This window comes from Ranitomeya variabilis, chromosome 2, assembly GCF_051348905.1.
Source record: "Ranitomeya variabilis isolate aRanVar5 chromosome 2, aRanVar5.hap1, whole genome shotgun sequence".
Taxonomy (NCBI): Eukaryota; Metazoa; Chordata; class Amphibia; order Anura; family Dendrobatidae; genus Ranitomeya; species Ranitomeya variabilis.
The window spans coordinates 915,944,973-915,970,827 of record NC_135233.1 but is presented as its reverse complement, the minus strand read 5'-3'; the positions used below and the strand labels follow the sequence as shown (position 1 = coordinate 915,970,827).

The 25,855-nt window shown below is 42.2% G+C and overlaps 1 protein-coding gene across 10 annotated transcripts in view; it reads right to left on the bottom strand.

Moving 5' to 3' along the window:
• Nucleotides 1–25,855, bottom strand: part of ZBBX (zinc finger B-box domain containing) — a 336,677-nt gene that overhangs the window by 50,828 nt on the left and 259,994 nt on the right. For 5 of the 10 annotated variants that reach the window (XM_077290616.1, XM_077290617.1, XM_077290618.1 and 2 more), the window contains exons 14-16: nucleotides 15,076–15,221; nucleotides 12,243–12,349; nucleotides 9,843–10,005 (exon numbers count right to left, since the gene is read on the bottom strand). In XM_077290616.1, coding sequence (XP_077146731.1) covers nucleotides 9,843–10,005; nucleotides 12,243–12,349; nucleotides 15,076–15,221 — 416 coding nt within the window. The remainder of the gene's footprint in view (nucleotides 1–9,842; nucleotides 10,006–12,242; nucleotides 12,350–15,075; nucleotides 15,222–25,855) is intronic. The other 5 variants (XM_077290622.1, XM_077290619.1, XM_077290615.1 and 2 more) reach the window with 2 other exon arrangements.

The following is a 25,855-nucleotide window of genomic DNA, read 5'->3' as shown; positions in this document are numbered from 1 at the left end:
ACCAAGAGAAGACGGACAGGACAGTGGCAGTCCGTGTAGCAGGGGGAGCCATACATCGACTGCCCACTGCCCGGATTCACCTGAACTGGGGATGGCCTTGTAGAGGTCGGCTTGATGGAGGATTTGCCCGCAGATGTCTTGCTGGGAAATGACTTGGGGCCCATGTTGTCTGCCTTCTCGGTTGCCCCTCTGGCTGAGACATATCCTGTGACCACCCGGAGACAAGCTCGAGCTGCGGAGGCGAAATCACACTCAGAGGAGGCCCAGGTAAGACATCCCAGCCCTACACGTATTCCCATAGCCAGACACATTTCTTGGGCCACACCAGATGAATTTAAGAGGGAGTTACTTGAGGATCCTTCATTGGAGGGATATCGTGGGAAGGCACAAGAGGGGAGAGGGGTACTGGAAGGGGAACAGTTTATATGGAAGCAGGGACTCTTCTACCGGATCACAGAGCAGCACCACACAGGGAAGAGCCCCACTATAAAACGACAGCTGGTAGTTCCCAAGAAGTATAGGCAGGAGTTACTGCGAATCTCTCATGACATACCCTTGGCTGGGCACTTCGGCGTCAGTCGCACCAGGCATCGTCTGACACAAAACTTCTTTTGGCCGGGGGTAACCTATGATGTTCGTCAGTACTGCCAGACCTGTGACAGTTGCCAGCGCATTGGCAAGAGGGGAGATCGATGCAAGGCTAAATTACACCCCCTCCCCATTGTGGAGGAACCATTTAGCCGAGTAGCAGTCAATCTGATAGGGCTGTTAGCCAAACGCAGTCCGTCAGGGAAAAGGTATATATTGACAGTGGTAGATTATGCCACACAGTATCCAGAGGCCGTTGCGTTACCTAACATACTGGCAGAGATGGTGGCGGCTGCCCTGCTCCAGGTTTTTTGATGAGTTGGATTTCCCTGTGAGATTATCTTGGGCCAGGGTACCCAGTTTCCAGCCGAGGTGACCAACCAACTGTGGAAGCTGTGCGGCATAAAGTCCATTAGAAGCGCCCCATACCACCCGCAAACCAATGGGTTGTGTGAACGCTTTAATGGGACATTAAAACAACTCATTGGGACTTTTACCAGGACCTACAGGGACTGGGAGAAACTCTAGCCTCACCTCCTGTTTGCCTATCGGGAGGTGCCCCAAGAATCCATGGTTCTCCCCTGTTCGAACTGGTATATGGGAGACGGGTAAGGGGACCCCTAGACTTAGTGCTAGAACACTGGGAAGGGGAGGGCATCATAGAAGGGGTACCTATTGTACCCTATGTTTTGGAATTCCGGGACCATCTACAGGAGCTGACCCAGGCTGTACGTGGAAACATGCAGGTGGCTCAGCGGCACCAGCGCGTATGGTATGATCGGAGGGCCAGAGAGCGCACCTTGGAAATAGGACAGAAGGTCTTGGTGTTAGAGCCCACTAGGCAGAACAAGTTCCAAGCTGCATGGAAGGGGCCCTACCAGGTAGTGGGGAAAATAGCCGACACCACCTATAATGTCGCCGATTGTGACGACCCCAGGGTTATCCACATGTTCCACGTGAATATGCTGAAGCCCTACCGGGAGCGCCCTGAAGAGGTAGTGGCCATCTGTGCACCTGAAGCAGAGGATTTAGCCAGACTTCCCTTGCCTGATGTTTTAGGGGAAAGGACTCAGTCTAAAACATGGGACCAGGTACACTTGGGTGAAGACCTAGGCCCCCGGCAGAGACAGCAGGCAGAGGTGTTGTTGAGGCAGCGACAGAGGATGTTTTTGGGGAAACCTGGGTACACTCACCTGGCACAACACAAGGTTGAGACCCAGGATCAGACCCCCCTGCGACAACCCCCCTTCCGCATCCCAGAGTCTGTACGAGAAGGGATGTGACAAGAGATACAAGAGATGTTGCGTTTAGGGGTCATTGAAGAGTCAGATAGTTCCTGGGCATCCCCCGTAGTGTTAGTGCCCAAGAAGGATGGGACTACACGGTTTTGTGTAGATTATCTTAAGCTTAATGAGAAAACAGTGACGGATGCGTATCCCATGCCGCGTGTGGATGAGTTGTTAGATCGGCTGGCAGGGGCAAAGTATTTGACCACCATCGATCTATGCAACGGCTACTGGCAGATTCCCCTTAGTCCTGACGCTATTCCCAAGTCGGCATTTGTCACCCCGTTTGGCTTATTCCAGTTTCGAGTTATGCCATTCGGGATGAAGACTGCCCCGGCGACCTTCCATAGGCTGGCTGACCGGCTTTTGGATGGTCTCCAGGACTATGCGTGTACCTACCTGGATGACATCGCCATCTACAGCGCGACATGGGAAGAGCATCTAAATCACTTAGAGACAGTATTAGACAGGATCCACAAGGCCGGAATCACCCTGAACCCAAACAAGTGTCACGTGGGCAAAGCAGAGGTTCAGTATTTAGGGCATTGGGTGGAAAGTGGGAAACAGAGACCAGAACCAGCCAAGATTGAGGCCATAGCCAAATGGCCCACCCCACGCACTAAAACCCAGGTCATGGCGTTTCTAGGGACAGCGGGGTATTACAGGAAATTCGTTCCCAATTACAGCAGCGTAGCCAAGCCCCTCACTGATCTGACCCATAAGAACCAACCCCGCCAGGTAACCTGGACCCCAGAGTGTGAGGAAGCCTTCCGCCAGCTAAAGGACGCCCTCACCAATACCCCTGTATTGGCCACACCCGATCCAACTAAACGTTTCCTGGTTCACTCAGATGCTTCTATGTTTGGATTGGGGGCAGTACTAAGCCAAGTCGGGCCGGACGGCCAAGAACACCCGGTAGCTTACCTGAGTCGGAAACTACTGCCCCGTGAAGTGAGCTATGCGGCCATCGAGGAGTGCCTGGCAATAGTATGGGCACTCAAAAAGTTACAACCATATTTGTATGGATGACAGTTTTCCCTCCTAACGGACCATAATCCCCTAGTCTGGCTTAATCGGGTCTCCGGAGACAACGCCAGATTACTGCGGTGGAGTTTAGCCCTACAACCTCTGGACTTCACCATCCACTACAGACCCGGCAAACAAAACAGTAACGCCGATGGACTAAGTCGACAAACGGAACTTGTACCAACCCCATAAACTTCGGTCATCCCCAAACCGATCCGTTAAGGATCAGACTGTGTATGCCGATCGCGTTGCTGAAAAGGAGAGCCGTGTTACAGAACCCCCCAGCACCAAGAATATGTTATGCAGTATATGTATGTATAATAGGTTCCATGTGAAATGCATCAGTCCACAGGCTGCGCCCCTGCACAAGATATTCTCCTTCTGACCTCCCCCACCTTTGTAATTCCCACAGTAAATATCGGCAGGCTCCGGCCACCTGCGGATGTTGTAATGTATGTCTGGCCTGCTGTTTTTCTATTGGCCTGCCCTCTGTATCTGTGTTACATATTCTGTGTGCTGTGAATAAAGTGTTGTTAGACTGGAAATACGTGGAGAAGCAGTGAGATTTTATATGCACCCATGTAACCAAGGAATTCCAGCCAGCGTCCTTCATTCAGAATCCAGCCAAAGCAGAGTGGACCTTCTGAAATAAGGGGTGGTACTGAAAGAGGTACTACAGCACAGTAGACCCCGTTACAACTACTTTTCAGGCACGATGAAAAATTCAGATGGGAAGAGGCACCATATTGGAGTTCAGATTTTGCTGGAATGGTTTGAGGGTGAAATGTCATATTAGCAGAGCCCCTGAGATGCCAGAAAAACAGAAACTTCCATAAGTGAACTCAATTTACAAATCACACTTCCCAATGAATTCATACAGCTCACTTTGCACACTACTCGATCAGAGAAATAGCCCCATACAAACTGCATCTATCTGCATGACTAAGGAATTACCAACAACGTATTGAATGAGACCTGGGACAGATCAAAATGTCACTCAAATATAGTTGCTTTAGAATTTTCTCCTGCGCTTTACCTATTTCTATTTTTTCTGTTCCCGCGAACTGCAAATAAATATTATTTTTGGCATCATCGCAAAAATACAGAATGTGGGGTGAATTTTCATTGAATGGACTAAGGATCATTTGGCCCGTTACACCAGCACCTCGCCATACAACAGAGGGCAGGTCAATACCTTTATTACTCTACTTTTTGTTCCGCAGTACTATGATAAAGCATTTGTTTCTGCCTTGTTTTTAATTTTATTTTTTATTGTGTTCACTAAAGGGGTTAACTAGTGGAACAGCTTCATAGGTCCGATCTCCGAACCAAGAGAAGAGGGGCTTTCTTTCCTCTGCCAGCTCCCAAAATGCTGCGATCAAGTTCGATTGCAGCATTTAGGGAGTTAATGTGCTGGGAGCGGTGCAGGACCGCTCCTGGCATTGAGTGGCGGATTTAGCTGTCAGAATTAGCTGAAACCCAGCGGCGATTGCACGTGCACAGCCCGTGTGCATGTAAAATTGCCGTGACGTATCCATATGCAACAGATCAATATGACCCAGGTCACAGGGACATATACATATGTCTAAATTGGGAAAGGGGTTAAAAGCCAATGAAAAAGATAAAAATCATTATAGTACAGAATTTAACTCCTAATCATGTATGTAATAAAGGATTTGACCTAAACAATTGTAGTGACTTACCCAACATATGTATTACTCAAAAACATTAAAGTGATATTACCACTGAAAACTGTTAAGGTATACAGTATTTGATGTTTGGGACATTCAACTTTTCATGCACATCGTCACTCCCTGTCACCCATTATGCTAAAAGGGGTTATCCATGATCAAGAAGGGTGGCACCTTCAAACTGACTGACAAAATGCCAAGAAATGGACCCACACCAAATTGATAGTGATGCAATCCCAGAAAAGCCTTTTAAATCGCCTTCATTGTAAGGACGAATGGGGCAAATCTGCTGCAATTTTCCAAAGTTCACAAGTGTATGGTGTGGTTTACCTGAAACTGACAAGCTAGAAATCCATCAAGTGTGAACATAGCCATAAATTACCCCAGGACTTATTCTTCAACCTGAAAAAAATAGTATAAACCAGTAAAACCATAAAGCTAAAAGTTTTTTTTTCAAGACTTTAATATTGATGGCTTTTGTGGGGATCCGATTCCCACCAGCTCCACTGTACAGCCACTCAGACAGTTCACTCAACTGGGTTTCCAACACTCCAGGAATGTCCCTTCTCATTATTACACCTCCATAGATTTTGTAGTGACTGTTCCTAGTATTGCGGCCTCCTTCCGTTGATCGGTGGTAGTGCTAAGTATTGGACCCCTCTATAAAAGTTGATGGCCTGTCCTAAAGGACAAGTCATCAATATTCTAGTCTTGAAAATCCTCTTTAATGACATAATAAATAAAATTTAGTGGAAATTTATAAAGTTAAATGTGCCTGTCCTCAAGCTAAATGTGCCTGTCCTCTGGCCAAAAACTGTTCTTCATGACTTGCCCTACATTTATTAAGTGTTTAGACATGTTCTCTTTCCTTTTCTGTTAATGTGGTGCTACCTTGATAAAAAGGGACATGGTTAAACAGAATATGGGCATGGCCTAATATGCAACACCAAGCACCAAAAATTGTGGCAGACATTTATGGCAGAAAATAAGCCCACTAATAGTTGGTGTAAACTCACATTAAGTACTGTGACAATTCTGGCACATTTTTAGACTGTCAACACAACATTGATAAATTTGCCCCAATACACGCTGCAATTGGGGCAGTTCTCTAGAGAAATTTACGATCCGCAATCTCAACACATAGCGGTATAAATAAGCATTTCTGTACTATTTATACCAGTGTGACAAAATCGACAAAAATTTGTATCGGTTCTTTTATACAGAAATAAAAAGCACAAATAATTTCTTTGTATCCAGGTATATTTCTATTGAACAGTTAGCTGCCAATTGCTTCCACACAGTTCTGAACATACACAGTGAGTACCAGCAAAACAAAAGCTCAGCAAATTAGCCCAAAATGCGTCTACTAGAGAGGATTTCCAAAACATTCTTTATTTTCCTTGCACATCTATTGCTTTATGAAAGGTTTGCTTAGCCTGTACTTTTTATCCTCATTTTAAGTAGAAGACAAAAAAAATGACATTATTGTGGCTTCTTGAATTTTATGCCTCTCATCTCCTTGACACTGGCGCTCATTTTTCTTTCTTGCACTTTTACAAGAAGGATACAAGATATGATAAATCAATCCTCATTGCAGACATGAAATAGAAACATCAAGAGTAAAAAAAAAAAGACACAATGAGATAAGAGAAAAAGCCAAAACCAAACTAAAGCCATAATAAAACAACGATAATCATAATAATGAATGATTTTCTCCGATTTCTTCCTTTGGCTAAAATATGTGGTAATTAGGTCTCAAACAAGCAACATGGGATATGGCTCCTTCAAAGTAACAAACAAAAAAGCTTTCATTCTGGTAAGAAAAATAAATAAAGAATCCCGGGAAGTCTTCTTTCTGATACAGTAAAAATATTATAATGAGTGCCTTATGGGCACCGCTGTACCAATTACCCAGCTTGTTCTTGTGTTCTCTGAATGCCAGACTTTTAGTTCACTTATTATCGGAGCATAAAACTGAAAGCACGGCCTCATACAATTTTAATTGTAATGCGACTTTAACATTTAGTTTATTAATGTTAATGTGGATCCAGCTTCCAGTTTCTAAATCATACATTTACACCTTGTGTCCAGGAATTCATTTGACTACCCTTTTATTTCCTTCCTTTTTAATTAAAAGCAGGATTTAGCTGTATGTCTTAGCTGTAATATCAACGCGGCTTTATTTTCAGCAAATCTAATTCCAAAAATAGCACATACCGTAATAGGCTCGGTCTATATGGCAATGAGCGTTTACGGGCAGATCGACATGAGCTGAACACTTTTCTGTCCTTGAAGTCTTTCAGGGCGGGCTCACGCGAGCATGTAATAAGAAGAGTGCCATCTGATTTTGGGCACTCGGCCCAATGTTATACCACGGGGCACTGCTGACTAGCGCTTTTTCTTTCATGCTGATTCGACGTTCGATAATTATTATAATTGGACCATGCGCACAAGTCTATGGGTGCGTGTGAAACATTGGACTGCACACAGATATCATCTGAGTATGGTCCGACATCTGTGGACACAGACAATGGAGAAATTAAGTTCTCTGTCTTCTTCGCACATGTGATATGTTTCTCAAATGGAGGAGAATTGGATCACACTAAGGCTACTTTCACACTTGCGTCGGTACGGGGCCGTCGCAAACCGTCGGCCCAACGTACCGACGGACAGTGCGCTAAACGTAGCACAACGTGGGCAGTGGATGCAGTCTTACAACGCATCTGCTGCCCATTGTGATGAGCGGGGAGGAGGGGGCGTAGTTCCGGCCGCACATACGCGGTCGGAAAAAGCGGAACCGACGGACAAAAAAAGTTAAATTGAACTTTTTTTGTGCATCGCGGCCGCCAAAACACGACGTATCCATCGCACGACAGATGCGACGTGTGCCCATACGTCGCAATGCGTCGCTAATGCAAGTCCATGGAGAAAAAACGCATCCTGCGGGCAACTTTGCAGGATGCGGTTTTTCTCCAAAACGACGCATTGCGACGTACATCACACAACGCAAGTGTGAAAGTAGCCTAAGATGACAACTGTCAGAGTTTGAGCCCAGTGCCATTAACATCTTCAGTCCGATTCTCTTGCATGACAGAACATACGACCATCTGACCACAGCCTTATACTAGTTGCCTGGACAGTTTCTTAATGGATATAACATATGCAAAGATATTGGTCCATGTTTATAAGCGGATAAGCGGAAGAAGTGAGAGTGCAGCATCCAAAATGTGGCCGCTGATGTAAGGCTTTCAAGACAATATCACGTGAGCCCCGGAAAACCAGGCGTCAACACGGCTGGAGCGGCTACGGTGCAGACGGTATTTATTTTTATTTTTACAAGGCATTCTGTCCAGGTAGTGAATACACCTCTTAAAAACGTCTTCATCTGTCGTCATACTCCCCTTAGCATTGAGTGAGCTTGTTTGTTTATGAGCAGATTGTAACAGTATATTGCGCTATTCTACTATAGTCAAACCCTAGTCTACTTTTGACATAAATATATCAGTCTCCAGCAACCTTAGCCATCCCCCCAAACCAAGAGCTGACCATTGCCTGCCATGATCAGATTAAAGACTTCTTGTTATCTTTGGCCACATTGATATTGTATATTGTGAATAGCTGATTAAAGGTGCCGCTGGCTTGATTATTGAAAACCACTTTAAAGGAAACCTGTCACATCATTATTAGCTATTCAACTGACCCCAGTGTGTTGTTATTGATGCAATGAAAAGAAAAGATCCCAGTATTATGTTTAAAAAAACACTTTATATCTTTAGGGAATTCCCTCACATACTTTTTCTTTCAGTCATACGGGAGGCACATTTCATCGTTTCAGTCACGGCTCAGTCAGTGTCCTGTTTAAATTATGCACGCCCACATCACTTCGATTGATTGCCGTGAGTTGCCCGATGTCACAGCAACCACTTCAAATTCACCGTAATGAAATTCTCCCATCAAACTGCGGTGAACTCGCCCCTACACGTGAGACTTTTTCTCACTCTGCTAGCGGGGATCTCACCGAGGTCACTGCAGTTCATATGCCGGCTGGGAACACAGCCTCAGTGACCTGTGGTAACCTCAATGACTTCACCGCTAGTCACTGAGGCTGAGCTCACAGCAGCTCATTCTCCCAGTAGTTCTCAGCCTGGATGGTCGCATCTTGGCACCATCCAGGTTGAAAACTATTTATCCCCCAGACATGGATTACAGCGTGGGACGGAATGACGGACAGGTGACGGATATTGTTGTTTTTTATTTTTTGTTTTATGACAGAAGACGAGGGCTATGGTGGAATGGGTGTTAGGCGAGTATAGCTGTGTTTGTTATTTTTAAATAAAAATGGAAAAGTGTGTTTTGTTTTATTTCAAATAAAGGACTTTATCCTGGCTGTGTCTTCATTTACCATACAACTAAAGGATTAGTAATGGATAGGTGTCTTATAGACCAACCTTGCTGAAGCTGACAGCTGAGTTTTGCCTGACTGGCTATCAAAAATATAGGGAAACCCACACAGGTTTTTTTTTATTTATTTACAGCGCGAGCACCGGATGATGAATACTCCAATCAGCCGCTCCTGCTCTCTCTGTTATTAGCGACAGCTGATGGGAGCAGTAGTCCCATCAGCTGACACCAGTGACCGGAGGTAAACTTTATACCTCCGATCACAGCTGCGCACTCATGCTGTCTTTTGACAGTGCGGGAACCAGCGGTGATGATTTTACCGCCGATCGGCAGCGGTGTTTTCCGCGCTGTTATGCACATGACAGCATGGCAAACACTGGATGTTTGAGCCCCCATTCAAGTAAATGGGGTCTGGGTTTGGGTACTGTTCTGGTACCCGAACCTGATCTTTTTGTAACTGTTTGGCCAAACCCGACTGACCCAAACATCCAGGTATCCGCACATCTCTACTCACCTTTTCATCCCACAAAACTCTCCTTCCAATGCTGCCCAGGACGCCCTGCTGGTACTTTCTCTTGACAGCCAGTTATTTGCTGCATCAGTCATTTGTCCATCATCCAGAACAGGATCTCCAGAGCCGATCTATAGACATCCTGTTCTTGAAGGATTTGTTGATTGCTGGAATAGAAAGTAGAGACTGGCGAGGTGTCTGCAGCATTGGATGAAGAGTAGTAGGGAATTTGTAAGGCGAGTGTATTTTATTTTTAAATTCTAATTCAAAGGTTAATTTAAATAACATCTGGATCTCTGACTTCATCATGGAAATGTTAATTGATCCTTGCACTCTTACCTGTATAAGTGACCTCCTCAACCACTGCAGGGAGATCAGGAGACTGTAATTGACAATTCTCAGCTTTACCCTCAACAGGCTCAATATCCAACATGAAAAATCCTTTTAGACCTTGATATTCTGATATCCGGTGTGGTTGCCTGAAGACAGCGCTTTGCGGCTTCTAAAGTATAACAAAGTGACACTCAATTTTTTTCTTCTTTGATTCACATTTTAAGAATTATTTGTTATAACTCCTTAAAAATCAATAAAACCAGAGAATAAAAAACAGTTCCTGGCCGGCTCATGTCGCAGATATTCATGCGGTACAAATTATTTATCTGACCATCACTTTCTGCTGCGGGCTAATGATGTTTTTTAAGGCAACAAGATAAAGAGATATAAGTTTTGATATAGTATTCAGGGTAAGACATTCTCACAATCCCCTGCAGCATTTAACCAGCTGAGTGTGTAACATTTTTCATTTCTATCCAAACCGCTGTGTCTCCTGGTACAGGAATAATATGTAATGGAGGTCACACAGAGCAATGCTTGCCACCCTTTGACAAAACACTTACATGAGAGTGGCACTTAATGTCTACATGGAATCTCCTCGCAAGTGGGACATAATAAAAATGGAGCGCTCAGACGAGGAAATTAAGGTCACCATATTATTCTCAGCATGGGTTTTGGATTCTCATTTTTACACTGTCATAAGTATATAAGAGGATGTAAGATTCGAGCAATACTTGGCATGCTACTATATGAATATGAATGTATCTCTGGCGCTGCAGCTGATTTCCTTGTCACAGACTTCCATGTGTACTCATGTCACCCTATAAAGAGATGAAGAGATGATAACGGCATTTGTTAAAATGAAGAGCTTTAGCCGAATAGAATCTGAAAATATCTCCCAATGTAACTTCTGCCACATGTACAGGGCAATCACTGGGCGAAGATAATTCCGCTCGCTCTGTCTCATGGAAGAAAATAGAGTGTCACGACTGCTAATGGCTTGTTTGCATTCAGCAGGTATTCTTTCTACATATCAGGTAATCCCCTGATGATACAGATGAATATTCAGATTTGTGTTGCATGGAAGCTGAACATTTTAATGTTGTCATTACCTATCATTAGAACAATTAGGTGTGTAACAGTGTGTAACCAGAGAAACACTGCACCTCATGCAGAAGCTTCAGTATCTCTACAAGCGTCTCGCCGTATTAGCGAATACCGGAACATTTCTTCTGGGACTCTGCTGATTTCATTGGGTCGTTTTAAAACAGCAAATGTTTTAGGACTCGTTCTTAAAGGCAACTTGTTATTCAATTAATGCTGCCCAAACAACAGGCCGTATGAATCAGAGCTTGGCTATAAAGCTTCACTGAGTCATATATACATCAGCTTTAAAAATGGATCTGTGTCTCTGGTCTGTAAAACTCAAAGCATGTCCTATGCTCATCTTATATCAAAATTCGGACAATGTTCTTCCGTAGTGTCATCTGTGTGGCTTCCATATTTATGCATCAACATTTTAGAATGTACATGACCAAATACAGGTAATGATGGAAATGTATCTGTAAAAATCAGAGGCGACATGGGTGATCTGTATGGGATCAGAATTTTTTGCACACCCATAGATTTGTATAGGTGGGTCTCATCCAATACTTGGAAGAGGATAAAATATGCTGCAATTTTCTTAACATAAAAACATGTTATCTGAACAGCCCTATTGAATTAGATTAGTCAGTGTGCGGTTGGATTTTTACATGGAAAGCATACATCTGTATAATATGATCATGTAAATGATCTCTTAATAAATTAGCTTTGACTCTGGCCTGTGAGATTCCGAGCATGTCCTATTCTCATCAGTTTTGCGTATCAGACTTGGCCATTAAAATCTAAGAGGATCCGTGTAAAATGGATGACATGCTAAAGACATCCTTTATTCTTCAGTTTTTCATCAGAGCTTTATCTGTTTTTTTAACTGATCCATTGTTATGAGTCAAGTAATAAAAATTAAGTAATTAATAAGTTATTATTTTTATTAAGTAATATAAAACTAGGATGGCACTGGAGAAATAAAATTGTTCCTTTTCTCTTGGATGGTAACATTCACACATGGATGTGTGAATGTAGCCTTAAAGACAGCTTAGAAACTTTAGGGGCTTCCGTTATATAACATAGTCAAATGGCTGTACAGCAAGTCAACAAGTAACATCTATTTTTCATTAATAAAGGCGCGGTGACGTAATGTTTATTTCCACTTGGACTGTTCCTTTAACAAGCCTCGCACCGGTCGCCTGCATAGCAATAAAACAACGGGCACGTCTCTAATTCTTTACAAGGCACTTTACACTATCACAGTATCTATAACAAATATGAGATGAAACAGACTGAAAAGATGTTATGTCATTTTACCTGGGGCACGTTTACCATTAGCGCTGTATCCCAGCTCTGGCTGTCCTTAAAGCTTTTGTACTTCATTGATTTGCTGTCTTGCGAATGTGATGCTGTAAGAGGATGATCTGTATTGAATGCATTAAAAGAGTATACATAGCTGTCAACTGCTTAATTGTCCTGCCACACTCGTGCCGTCTCCTGAAAACGGCACAGTCTATCATGAGATCCTGGAAGCTCGGGATAAAAACGACTTCGCTCTGAGCTAGGTAGTTTAGAGTTTGTAAAAACTATTTACATGTACAGCTGTTCACACATCGGATATAAATGGAGCCACTTGTATTTTTTGGTCCAGAACATTAGCAGGGCTTTACAGCACTGTCAACTACAGAAGGAGCAGTCTGCATCAGCGCACAGCTAATTGACTAATTAGAGGATTAAAAAAGAATGCCTGGCTAATTGTAAAAATGGCTCACTTTTTCAAAGTTAATGTTTATTTCCCATGCTTTATCTAATTTAAACTTATCACTGACACAACAAATCGCATGAAAGAAGATGATTCAGCCGGGCTCTGCGACTGTGCTGTACGCGCTAATCTAACATCTCGTTTATAACCTGACGGGGATTCTGGTAAGAAGAACTGATAACTTCTAGATTGTGGAGGTCCCTCCACTGAGACACCCACCGATCACCAGAGCAGGGCATAAAAGCTTGCTCACCGACGATCCTTTCATTCTGTATATGACTGCCTTAGATGGCCGGCCGTTCTACTCGGATATCTTCAGCAGTTCTATACAGAATAAATGGAGCAAAGGTACTGCTCTGTTCAATATAGTGATCGAAGATGGTCTCAGCTGGGAATCTGTCGCCAGATTTTTCTACTCCATCTGAGATCAATTCACCGAACAGCACCAAATGATATCACTCATCGATGGCTATCCCTCCCTCTCCCTAAGTAACTTTATAAAAGGTACATAGGGCGCAAAGAGTTATCAATAAGGTGCCATATGTAATCAGATCAACATAGTACCCTAATTCTGATATACCATATGTATGTGAAATATATAAAAGGGGTTTAAGCCAAGAAAAAAACAGATCAAAAATTTAGAAGAGATTGAAGTATACAGGCAGATATTGCACAGAATCACAGATATCTAGGTGAGATGATATCACAATACTTTAAAGAAGAGAAGGGGACTATACCTACTAGTCAAGCATCGGTACAAAATAACATGTATAGGTCTCTCCAGGTCTCAAAAAACTCCCCTCTTTTATATTTAACAGGGGTTAGATAACACAGGAGGGGCTCTCATACCAAAGCATAGTTTACTGTTTAGATTCCATCTTTTCATTGTCTATATCCCCACTAAACAATATCATGTTTGTATGCACCTCAAAGGGATAAAAAGTGGCCAATCCCCCCCCCCTCCTTTTTTTGTGGCAAAATTAAATATATCCCCACAAAACAGTGCCCCAGTTCAAATATAGCACAGACAGATAACTCCAGCATGTATCATCCCATAGTACATTTCACAGGGCTTTAGATAATATATTAGCACAATAGCAGTGTTATTTTTGCTGACAGGTTCCCTTTAATATGCTCGTCTGAATGCTCCCTTAGGCATTATTCACATTTCTGTATGTATGTATATTTTAGAATACATTTATTAACTGTTTTTACACTAAACCTTAGAAGAATGTCCAAGTCAAGCCGTTCCTGCCAAGCCAACTGGAATTCCCAAACGGATGACATCTGTTTGCTGTCTGCTATTTTCACTAACCCATTCACCTGAATGAGTGAGTTTGGCCCACAAATCACACCAGAATTGGACATGTCTTAGATTTCTTTCATGAGTACTGATGATTTGCTAAATTCATTTGTGTGAGTGGTCGCATACGTCACAATAAGACCCTAATGTTAACTGCAACAATGATCAGTGCCTTCAGCTTAGACCAGGTTGTTAAACATGTGTTATATATTGTAGATCCACAATATGAACATGAAGAATTGCAGATTATTTGAGGGTCTTCAGTATTACATCATTATTATTGATCGGTAATGTGGTTTGCTGGTCTGTCTTCTCGTGAGGAAGCTGAATTACATGAGGCAGCCTCTCTGAAATCCAAACACTGACATACTGAGGTCTGAGGAATTATTACTATTATTATTATTATTATTAAATATCAGAGACAAATATATAGGTGGAGATCTCTCCCTCTCCTACCCGGCCATTAAGTGAAAAATGCTCGAATTCTTCATTGACCTATGTGATGCTCGGTACTCGAGACAAGCAGATCCGAGAGTCCAACCTACTCAATTCTAGTACCAAGCACTCGAGCAGTTTACTGCTTGAACATCACTAGTTAGTACACCAGCCTCATCAAGTCTATAAAAAAATCTACTTATGAATCTATAAAGGTTTTCCTCTTCCTTCAAAACTGCAAAACAAATGTTTATCTTCAATGATTGAGAAAGTAACAAGTGTATGTATAGGCATCCTCAGCGTTATAACAATTGCTACTTTATGGCTCATTATACTCTGCATGTGTTACTAATCTGTTTTGAGCTTATGAGTTGATTTTAGCTCAGATATATAGAAACCAGTGCGTTATTTAATTTAACTGTTTCAGGAAAACCTTACAAGAGCATAATTGTTGCCAATTATTCACCAAAACAACTGTGCCTCTCATCCACTATGTAAAACAAGAAATTATTATTAGACTCTAAGATTTTTGGCAATGGTCATAAAATGTTTTGGAACTTAAACACTGGAAATACATTTATATCTCATATTTCTAAAATACTATTCCCATTACATCTATATACAGTGTATTAACCCTGTGCAGAACCTACCTTCCAGACTGGTAAACTTTACAACACCCTCTTCAAGAGAATACGCTGACCTTACAGGAACATGGCACGGTGTTTCAGTTGCCCGCTCCGGTGACTCGAGGGAATCTCTTGCCAAAACAAAAGACTTTGTTGCAGTTTCTGAAAGACTGAAGTGGGTATTGTACTTTCAACAAACTTTGAACAAATCTAAGTACAAGCAAATATAAAAAAGTGTAATATATCTCATCATGGAACTGTACTTTTTTCTTATTTATGAGCCACTTCTTCTCAACTCACTGAACTCATCATTCCCGACTGGATGACCAGCAGTGAAGTGTCAGGTTAAACAGCATATTATACTCTATGGAGAGGGGAGTGGGAGGAATTGTGAATAGCAGGGAGAGAAGCAAAGAAACAGATTGTGCAGATTCTAGGTACCGTAGTTTATTTATTTTATAATGTTGGATTCACAGGTACACAGTACAGTACTGTTGAATAATTGTTTCCATGTATAAATTTATGTATGTGCTACAAAGTGAAAAAGGCAGGAATCCCTTTGTATGGTTAGTGTAAAGGACACACCATAACACCTGGCCTGCACCCACTAGCTCAGAGTCAATTGCAGGATTGAGCGGATAAATGGTATAAAATGCAGTATACACCTTATATGATGGCCAGATATCATGTTATATTTCATGCACACTCACATGACAGTTAACTCTGAAAAGGTACCCTTAAAAGTTAAAAATACCAGTTTATTACAATTGAGGTTTAAACCAAGTAGTAAAATTAAAAGAACAGATTACTAGTAGAGTCACCAGTCTGTTAATAGTAATATAAATTATTATATACTTCATCAACCAAGGAAGGGTTATTCACAGCTCGTAAAGTGATGACATTTTCCTAAGCTATTCCATCATTTGGCTGATGATTGGTGGGGGTCCAATCTTTCCACCAATGCTGAGAATAAAGGGGCCACAGTATTGGTTCTAAGGGTGACACTGTGTACCATTGGGCAGGAGAAGGCTTTGAAGGGGCTCCAGTGCTGCATTATCACTGTGGTCAAATTATTTTCAAGATTGTTGGAAATCCTAAAAGTATATTTCTTTAATGATGAAGTCAAGTGCTGTAGAAGCAGTCAGGTGATCTAATCAGGGATGTTCGGTTTAGCTTTAGGGCATGAATGACTGACATATTTGCCTAAGGTGTAGATACTGTATGCTAAAAGGGCCACGTTTAGACATGGTTGATTTTGCTGTACATGTCTACATTTATCTGTAACATGATATAATTTAATAGATGAAAATGGGGATTACTGGTATACGGAAAGTATGTATAGGTTGAGCTGTATAATGAAAAGGGTACTGGAGGTTGGTCCAACTTCAAATTTGCATGGAGCCATAATACAATAATTTGCGTAAGCCACAATAGTGCTATATATACAGTATGTATATATATATATATATATATATATATATATATATATATATATATACATATATATATATTGTATATATACAGTACAGACCAAAAGTTTGGACACACCTTCTCATTTAAAGATTTTTCTGTATTTTCATGACTATGAAAATTGTACATTCACACTGAAGGCATCAAAACTATGAAGTAACACATGTGGAATTATATACTTAACAAAAAAGTGTGAAACAACTGAAATTATGTCTTATATGCTAGGTTCTTCAAAGTAGCCACCTTTTGCTTTGATGACTGCTTTGCACACTCTTGGCATTCTCTTGATGAGCTTCAAGAGGTAGTCACTGGGAATGGTTTTCACTTCACAGGTGTGCCCTGTCAGGTTTAATAAGTGGGATTTCTTGCCTTATAAATGGTGTTGGGACCATTTGTTGTGTTGTGCAGAAGTCCGGTGGATACACGGCTGATTGTCCTACTGAACAGACTGTTAGAATTTGTATTATGGCAAGAAAAAAGCAGCTAAGTAAATAAAAATGAGTGGCCATCATTACTTTAAGAAATGAAGGTTAGTCAGTCCAAAAAATTGGGAAAACATTGAAAGTGTTCCCAAGTGCAGTGGCAAAAACCATCAAGCGCTACAAATAAACTGGCTCACATGAGGACCGCCCCAGGAAAGGAAGACCAAGAGTCACCTCTGCTTCTGAGGATAAGTTTATCCGAGTCACAGCCTCAGAAATCGCAGGTTAACAGCAAAGAACACAAGGAATGAACATTAGACCAGTGGAAATCTGTGCTTTGGTCTGATGAATCCAAATTTGAGATCTTTGGTTCCAACCACCGTGTCTTTGTGCGACTCAGAGAAGATGCCTGGTTCCCACGTGAAGCATGGAGGAGGAGGTGTGATGATGTGGGGGTGCTTTGCTGGTCACACTGTTGGGGATTTATTCAAAATTGAAGGCATACTGAACCAGCATGGCTACCACAGCATCTTGCAGCAGCATGCTATTCCATCCGGTTTGCGTTTAGTTGGACCATCATTTATTTTTCAACAGGACAATGACCTCAAACACACCTCCAGGCTGTGTAAGGGCTATTTGACCAAGAGGGAGAGTGACGGGGTGCTACGCCAGATGGCCTGGCCTCCACAGTCACCAGACCTGAACCCAATCGAGATGGTTTGGGGTGAGCTGGACTGTAGAGTGAAGGCAAAAGGGCCAACAAGTGCTAAGCATCTCTGGGAACTCCTTGAAGATTGTTGGAAGACCATTCCCGGTGACTACCTCTTGAAGCTCATCAAGAGAATGCCAAGAGTGTGCAAAACAGTCATCAAAGCAAAAGGTGGCTATTTTGAAGTACCTAGAATACAAGACATAATTTCAGTTGTTTCACACTTTTTTGTTAAGTATATAATTCCACATGTGTTAATTCATAGTTTTGATGCCTTCAGTGTGAAAGTACTATTTTCATAGTCATGAAAATACAAAAAAATCTTTAAATGAGAAGGTGTGTCCAAACCTTTGGTCTGTACTGTATATATATATATATATATATATATATATATATATATATATATATATATATATATATATATATATATATATATATACACTCACCGGCCACTTTATTAGGTACACCATGCTAGTAACGGGTTGGACCCCCTTTTGCCTTCAGAACTGCCTCAATTCTTCGTGGCATAGATTCAACAAGGTGCTGGAAGCATTCCTCAGAGATTTTGGTCCATATTGACATGATGGCATCACACAGTTGCCGCAGATTTGTCGGCTGCACATCCCAAAGATGCTCCATACAAGGCAGGATGGATCCATGCTTTCATGTTGTTTACGCCAAATTCTGACCCTACCATCCGAATGTCGCAGCAGAAATCGAGACTCATCAGACCAAGCAACGTTTTTCCAATCTTCTACTGTCCAATTTCGATGAGCTTGTACAAATTGTAGCCTCAGTTTCCTGTTCTTAGCTGAAAGGAGTGGTACCCGGTGTGGTCTTCTGCTGCTGTAGCCCATCTGCCTCAAAGTTCGACGCACTGTGCGTTCAGAGATGCTCTTAGGCCTACCTTGGTTGTAACGGGTGGCGATTTGAGTCACTGTTGCCTTTCTATCAGCTCGAACCAGTCTGCCCATTCTCCTCTGACCTCTGGCATCAACAAGGCATTTCCGCCCACAGAACTGCCGCTCACTGGATTTTTTTTCTTTTTCGGACCATTCTCTGTAAACCCTAGAGATGGTTGTGCGTGAAAATCCCAGTAGATCAGCAGTTTCTGAAATACTCAGACCAGCCCTTCTGGCACCAACAACCATGCCACGTTCAAAGGCACTCAAATCACCTTTCTTCCCCATACTGATGCTCGGTTTGAACTGCAGGAGATTGTCTTGACCATGTCTACATGCCTAAATGCACTGAGTTGCCGCCATGTGATTGGCTGATTAGAAATTAAGTGTTAACAAGAAGTTGGACAGGTGTACCTAATAAAGTGGCCAGTGAGTGTATATATATATATATATATATATATATATATATATATATATATATATATATATATATATATATATATATATATATATATATACACTCACCGGCCACTTTATTAGGTACACCATGCTAGTAACGGGTTGGACCCCCTTTTGCCTTCAGAACTGCCTCAATTCTTCGTGGCATAGATTCAACAAGGTGCTGGAAGCATTCCTCAGAGATTTTGGTCCATATTGACATGATGGCATCACACAGTTGCCGCAGATTTGTCGGCTGCACATCCCAAAGATGCTCCATACAAGGCAGGATGGATCCATGCTTTCATGTTGTTTACGCCAAATTCTGACCCTACCATCCGAATGTCGCAGCAGAAATCGAGACTCATCAGACCAAGCAACGTTTTTCCAATCTTCTACTGTCCAATTTCGATGAGCTTGTACAAATTGTAGCCTCAGTTTCCTGTTCTTAGCTGAAAGGAGTGGTACCCGGTGTGGTCTTCTGCTGCTGTAGCCCATCTGCCTCAAAGTTCGACGCACTGTGCGTTCAGAGATGCTCTTAGGCCTACCTTGGTTGTAACGGGTGGCGATTTGAGTCACTGTTGCCTTTCTATTAGCTCGAACCAGTCTGCAAATTCTCCTCTGACCTCTGGCATCAACAAGGCATTTCCACCCACAGAACTGCCGCTCACTGGATTTTTTTTCTTTTTCGGACCATTCTCTGTAAACCCTAGATATGGTTGTGCGTGAAAATCCCAGTAGATCAGCAGTTTCTGAAATATTCAGACCAGCCCTTCTGGCACCAACAACCATGCCACGTTCAAAGTATTATAATATTAACAATTATTTTGATTTATTATTATTATTAGTATTATTATTATTATTATTCATTTTGAATTTTTATTCTGATGAACCAGAGGGTTATGTGACACAAAATAGTTAATAAATAACATTTCCCACATGTCTACTTTGCATCAGCACAATTTTGGAAGCAAATTTTTTTTTAGGAAGTTATAGGAGTTAAAAGTTGACCAGCGGTTTCTCATTTTTACAACAAAATTTGCAAAACCATTTTTTTTAGGGACCACCTCACACCTGAATTCAGTTTGAGGGTTCTATATGGCTAAAAATACCCAAAAGTGACACTATTCTAAAAACTGCACCCCTCGAGGAACTCAAAACCACATTCAAGAAGCTTCACAGCAGCAGAAGCAACATGGAAGGAGAAAATGAACATTAAACTTTTTAGTTATAAAAATGATCTTTTAGCAACAATTTTTTATTTTCCGAAGGGTAAAAGGAGAAAGTGGACCACAATGTTGTTGTCCAGTTTGTCCTAAGTACTCCGATACCCCATATGTTTAGGTAAACCACTGTTTGGGCACACGTCGGAGCTTGGAAGTGAAGTAGTGACGTTTTGGAATGCAGACATTGATGGAGTGGTCTGCGGGCGTCACATTCCATTTGCAGAGCCCCTGATGTGCCTAAACAGTAGAAACCCCCCACAAGTGACCCCGTTTTGGATACTAGACCCCCCCCAAGGAACTTATCTAGATGTGTGGTGAGAACTTTGAACCGCAAAAACCATGTTTGATTAATTCCCTCCTTCATAACCCTATTACACATACTGTCCACCTACTTTTGGACAGTGTATATATATATATATATATATATATATATATATATATATATATATATATATATATATATATATATATAAGTAGAACAAGAGAAAGCAGCACTCCAGATACTTTTCAAAGTGAAAAAAAGTGAGGTTTATTCAGCCCACATCTCTGTGCGACGTTTCGGCTCACACTGAGCCTTTTTCAAGGCTTGAAAAAGGCTCAGTGTGAGCCGAAACGTCGCACAGAGATGTAGGCTGAATAAACCTCACTTTTTTTCACTTTGAAAAGTATCTGGAGCGCTGCCTTCTCTTGTTCTACTTGTATACATTTGGGTGGAGGAGTGGACTACTCAACCCAGGAGGCTAGGCACCCACCGGTGAGCATTGTGCTGTTCCAGTTTTACTATATATATATATATATATATATATATATATATATATATATATATATATATATATATATATATATATATATATATATGTATACCGGTATATCTTTTTTTTTAATAACATATACACTGTGTTCCAAATTATTATGCACAAAGGGTTTAGGAGTGATAAGGTTAGAATTTTTTTGTTTGTCATTTAAACTCATTGATGGTGATGTGTGTCAGGGCTCTTTATATCACTGAAAACAATTGCAGATACCTGTGCAAATTAGTTTGGCAGGTGTGTCCAAATAAAGGCAAGACTACTTAAGAAGGCTGTTCCACATTATTAAGCAGCCTACATTTTTTGCCAAAATGGGAAAGAAAGAGGATGTGTTGGCTGCTGAGAAGCAACAAATTGTGGAGTATTTAGGTCAAGGCATGACTACAATCAACATTGCCAAGACACTTCATCGTGGTCATCGCACAATCAAGAAGTATGTAGCTGATTCCCAGCACACACGTGTGCGTGCTGATAAAGAAAAATTGAGCACTCTTTCCAACAGGCAATTGCGTAAGGTTAAAAGAGCAGCTGCAAAATGCCTTGTCATAGCAGCAGACAAATTTTTGAAGCTGCTGGTGCCTCCAACGTCCCCAGAACAACAAGATGCAGGGTCCTGAAATGTATGTAGCTGAAATTAGTCTTCAGGTTTTTTTAAACAATACATTTTTAAGTTTTAAACCGATACAGTCAGCACAGAGATAACAGAATCAGTAATAGGTACATCACACAAAACTTGGTTCCTAGAAAAAAGGAAGAAGCATGGAGAACTGTAGTATAAAAAATAGGGATCATATGAACTAAGGGGGGAGAAGGAGGGGGGTGGGGTGAGAGGGAAAAGTATAGATTGGCCCATGAAACATTAACTGATTTTGATCATGCGGTAAAGAGTCTTGTGTTTTCAATCAATAAGACGACAATCAAGTGTGAGTGGGAAACAATTTTATTTAAAAAGCAGGGATTTTTCAAAGACTGATCTTCACTACACATGCTTGTGGGAGTGTATCATGGCACAAGGAGATGTCTGAGGACCACAGAAGTAGAGTTGATGATGCAGGCTGGAGTAGTTTACAAAACATCTGTAAAAAGTATAGACTACATCAATCCACTATCAGATAGATTTGCTTAAAAATTAAGGAAGTTCAAGTTCTTACCTCCAACAGCATAAAATAATCCTTGAGGTAACAAAGAAACCCAAGGTAAGTTCAAAGCAACTAAAGAAATCTCTCACATTTGCAAATATCAATGGAAATGCCACAATGATATAAGAACAAAGTTTTTTGGCTGGTTGAGACCAAAATAAAGCTTTTTTTGTTTAAATGAGAAGTGTTTTGTATGGACAACAAACCCCCACTGAAATACGGAATGACAACCTCAAACTATCTGTGAAACATGGGTCAGGACGGTTTGCCATCATTGATTATACAATGAATTCCGACTTTTATCAGAAAATTCTAAAGGAAATTGTGAGGACATGGAGTTTCCCTCCTCGCGCCTTTGTCTCCTCCTCTCTCCTTCATTGTTCTCCTGCTCCATTCCCTAAATTCTTCTAATTACTATGCCCTCCCTAACCTCAAATAATAAAATGTGTTCAGCTCCTCATATGGCCTCACCTTTCTCTATAAGAGTGTTAAAGGGATATTTAGGGGAGATTAAAGTGTTTTTATTGACATAGCCTTATAAATCAAATATCAATATTTGTAATCCTAACAGTACCTGCGATTGAATGTGGCGGTGGGTCTGCTTCTCAGTGATCCTCCGCCCTTCTGGCACGTTACGTCACAGATCAGGGAGTGTGGCCTGGTCCTGGCTTGTATACAGCCCCCTCATAACATCTTCTATTCAGTCCGAGATCAGTCAACCTATGTGAGCTCTGACTGCTCTTCCTCCCCACTGGGAACCATGCCTTATAATTTCACAGCTTCTTTAATACAGTTATAGCTCCATCCACATCCATAGACATGTCATAAAGAAGCTTCAAACACAAGCTAAGACCAATTGCAGGACAAGCCACGTTAGGCATAATGTGTACTGCCATGTGTCAGGCAGGGGGCAGAGGCAGAGCGCTGATGGACACACGTCAGTGCAGGTGCAGTGCAGCACAAGCCATGACAGTTCATTATGCACTGATATGTGTCGATCAGCGCATTGCCTCTGCTCCCTGCCTGACACATGGCAGTACACATTATGGCTTGTTCTGAAGTGAATCTTAACCTGTATTTGCAGGCATGAATCCCGAATGAAGGGTGGAAAGGGAGGGCAAGCAGAGCTCAGATAGAATGACTGCAGCTTGACAGGGGCTTGCCATGCCCCCTGATCTCGGATGCATGGAAGGAGATGTTATCAGGGGGCAGGCTGTTACTAGAAGCAAAGAGCAGGCCACACCCTTGAACCCTGACTTAACATACCAGAAGGAAGAGGGGGCACTTAAAAGCAGATTCACAATCTCATTCAAGTAGCAGGAGGTGTCAGGATGATGGCCTCATAGTTATAAAGGCATGCACATTAAAATACTCTTTTGTATCTCCTTGGAGCTTCCCTTTAAGCCTTTCCTCATGTTCTGCACTCAGGCTGTGTGCTATTTCCAGTTATTTCTCCAGGGCAGAGGAGGAGGGAAGGGATAATGCCCTTACACTTGCTCCCTTTTGTCCTCAGCACCCTCCTCTGCCTTTTCACCTTCACTCCATGGCCTCCATAAACTTTTATAAAGATAATTCTTCACCCCTTGATGGATTTTCATCCCACTCCAGTCTGACTAGTTTATGGGTATGTTTACACTATGTATGGTTACCTAAAACACATTTTACGCAGATTAAAAGCAACCATTTTTATGCCTAAGATCCTCTACAGTAGAATATTCTCTTTACCCCAGGAATTTTGTAAACCTAAAGCATCTTTTGCTATCGTGTTTTGATTGTTTCCTGAGTGCTATTCTGCTCTCTTTTTCCGGTGTTTGATCACCATAAAGAAAATAAAATGTTAGCATTTTTTTTGTGGCAGAATCACTAAAAAAAGTGTCTACTTAGCCTTTCTATTGACATCTATTGTAAGTTAAGTATTGAGTGTTTTCCTAGGGAAATCACCTGTAGAATGTACACGTCACATCTTTAAATTCTTGCCATCTTTTCAAAGTCTTAGCTTTTAAAAGAACCTTAAAAAATGAACACATTGCACAATAAGACCACCAAGTTGTTTTTTCATTATCTATTATGTTCATTCCTTTGAGGAGTTTTTCTTTCAGTAGTTTTTGCAGTGTTTTCTGCTCCAAAAATGTCAGAAAAAGACACAGTATGAACACAACACAAGTTAATAAGAAAAAAGCCTGGAAATCCGCACCAAGTCAAGCAGATTTTGGTGTGGATTTTTTTCAGCCCCCAGCCGGTCTTTGGATCTTGGCCTTCAGAGATAATGTGTTATGTGAACTCTCAAAAATAAGAATTAATAGAGCATCATCAAACCAACTGTTACAACTGCCGCTTCTACTTACCTGTCCAGGAGTCGCGCTGGCTCCTCCTCGCTCGCACCCATTCCCGCTGCGGGTTCTGCTGCAATGTCCGTCGCCTCTCTTCCTCCTTGCCGCTCTTCTCGTCTCGCTGTCCTTCTCTCCACTGCGGTCGCTGCTGTTCCCGATCTTCCTGTGCGGCCGGCTCCTCCTCGCTCCAGACGTCTTCCTGGTTCTCTGTTTCCTTCTTCTGCCACTAGGGGGCTTCAGCATGGTGCTCCTCTTCCTACATTCTCTCGGTCAGTCTCTGCTCCATTCAGGTGCTTTAGGGCACGGGCACGGACTCCTTGTTTCAATTAACTCTTTTCTGCTCCCTCCCAGCAGTCCTTGCCTTCCAATCGGATTTTGGCATCAGGTATATCTGGCGTCTCCTCCCTATCAGCGACGCCTGATTATCGTGTGCATTCCATGCAAGCTTCTGGCCCTGTATCTGACTCGTCCTTGTTTCTCTGTCTCGCCTTTTTGCTGGATTTCTCTGTAGTCCGTTTTCTCTCGCTAATACTCTTCTGAGCCGTCCCTCTTGGTTTCCAGCAGTTGCGGTATCTGACTCCTACGGGCCTGCTCCTCACGATCCCTGTATTGGGGTTGGTCTCCCAGGTTCGCTCGCCCGTTGGAGCTTCAGTGCCATGACCCAGAGGGTCCACTCTCTGTCCGTTTCTTCCGTTCTCATGGTCGCAACAGTATAATCAGGCCATGGACCCCGCTGGTTCCACTACGGCTACACAAAAGGAATTACTTTTTTTGCATGAAAATCAGTCTCGGATCATGTCCATTATGAAATCTATGGACACCCGGTTGTCTGCTTTGCAGGCGTCTGATCCCGGGAATGCTACTCTTTTGGCTGGGCTCCAGCAGGAACTGGCACAGCAGCGAGATACTCAGTCGCATATACTCAATTACATAGCGTCTGTCGACGACCACCTGCTTTCTCTTCAAGCCACGGCTACTGCAGCAGCTTCTGTCCCGCCTCGTGATTCTGTGTCCCATCCTCCGCCACGTTTGGGTAAACCTCCTAGGTATTCAGGAGATCCCAAGTTATGTCGGGGTTTTTTGAACCAGTGACGATTACATTTTGAGTTATTACCCCAACAATACCCTTCTGATCGAGCCAAAGTGGCTTTTATCGTGTCTCACCTCGAGGGGGAGGCTTTGGCCTGGGTAAACCCCTTATGGGAGCGGGATGATCCTGTAGTCACTAATATTTTAGTTTTTTTGGAAACTTTCCGTAAGGTCTTCGACGAACCAGGGTGTTTGGCTTCCATTACCGAGTCTCTCTTCAGCCTTCAACAGGGTACTCTTACAGTGGGGGCAATACGCCATTCGCTTTCA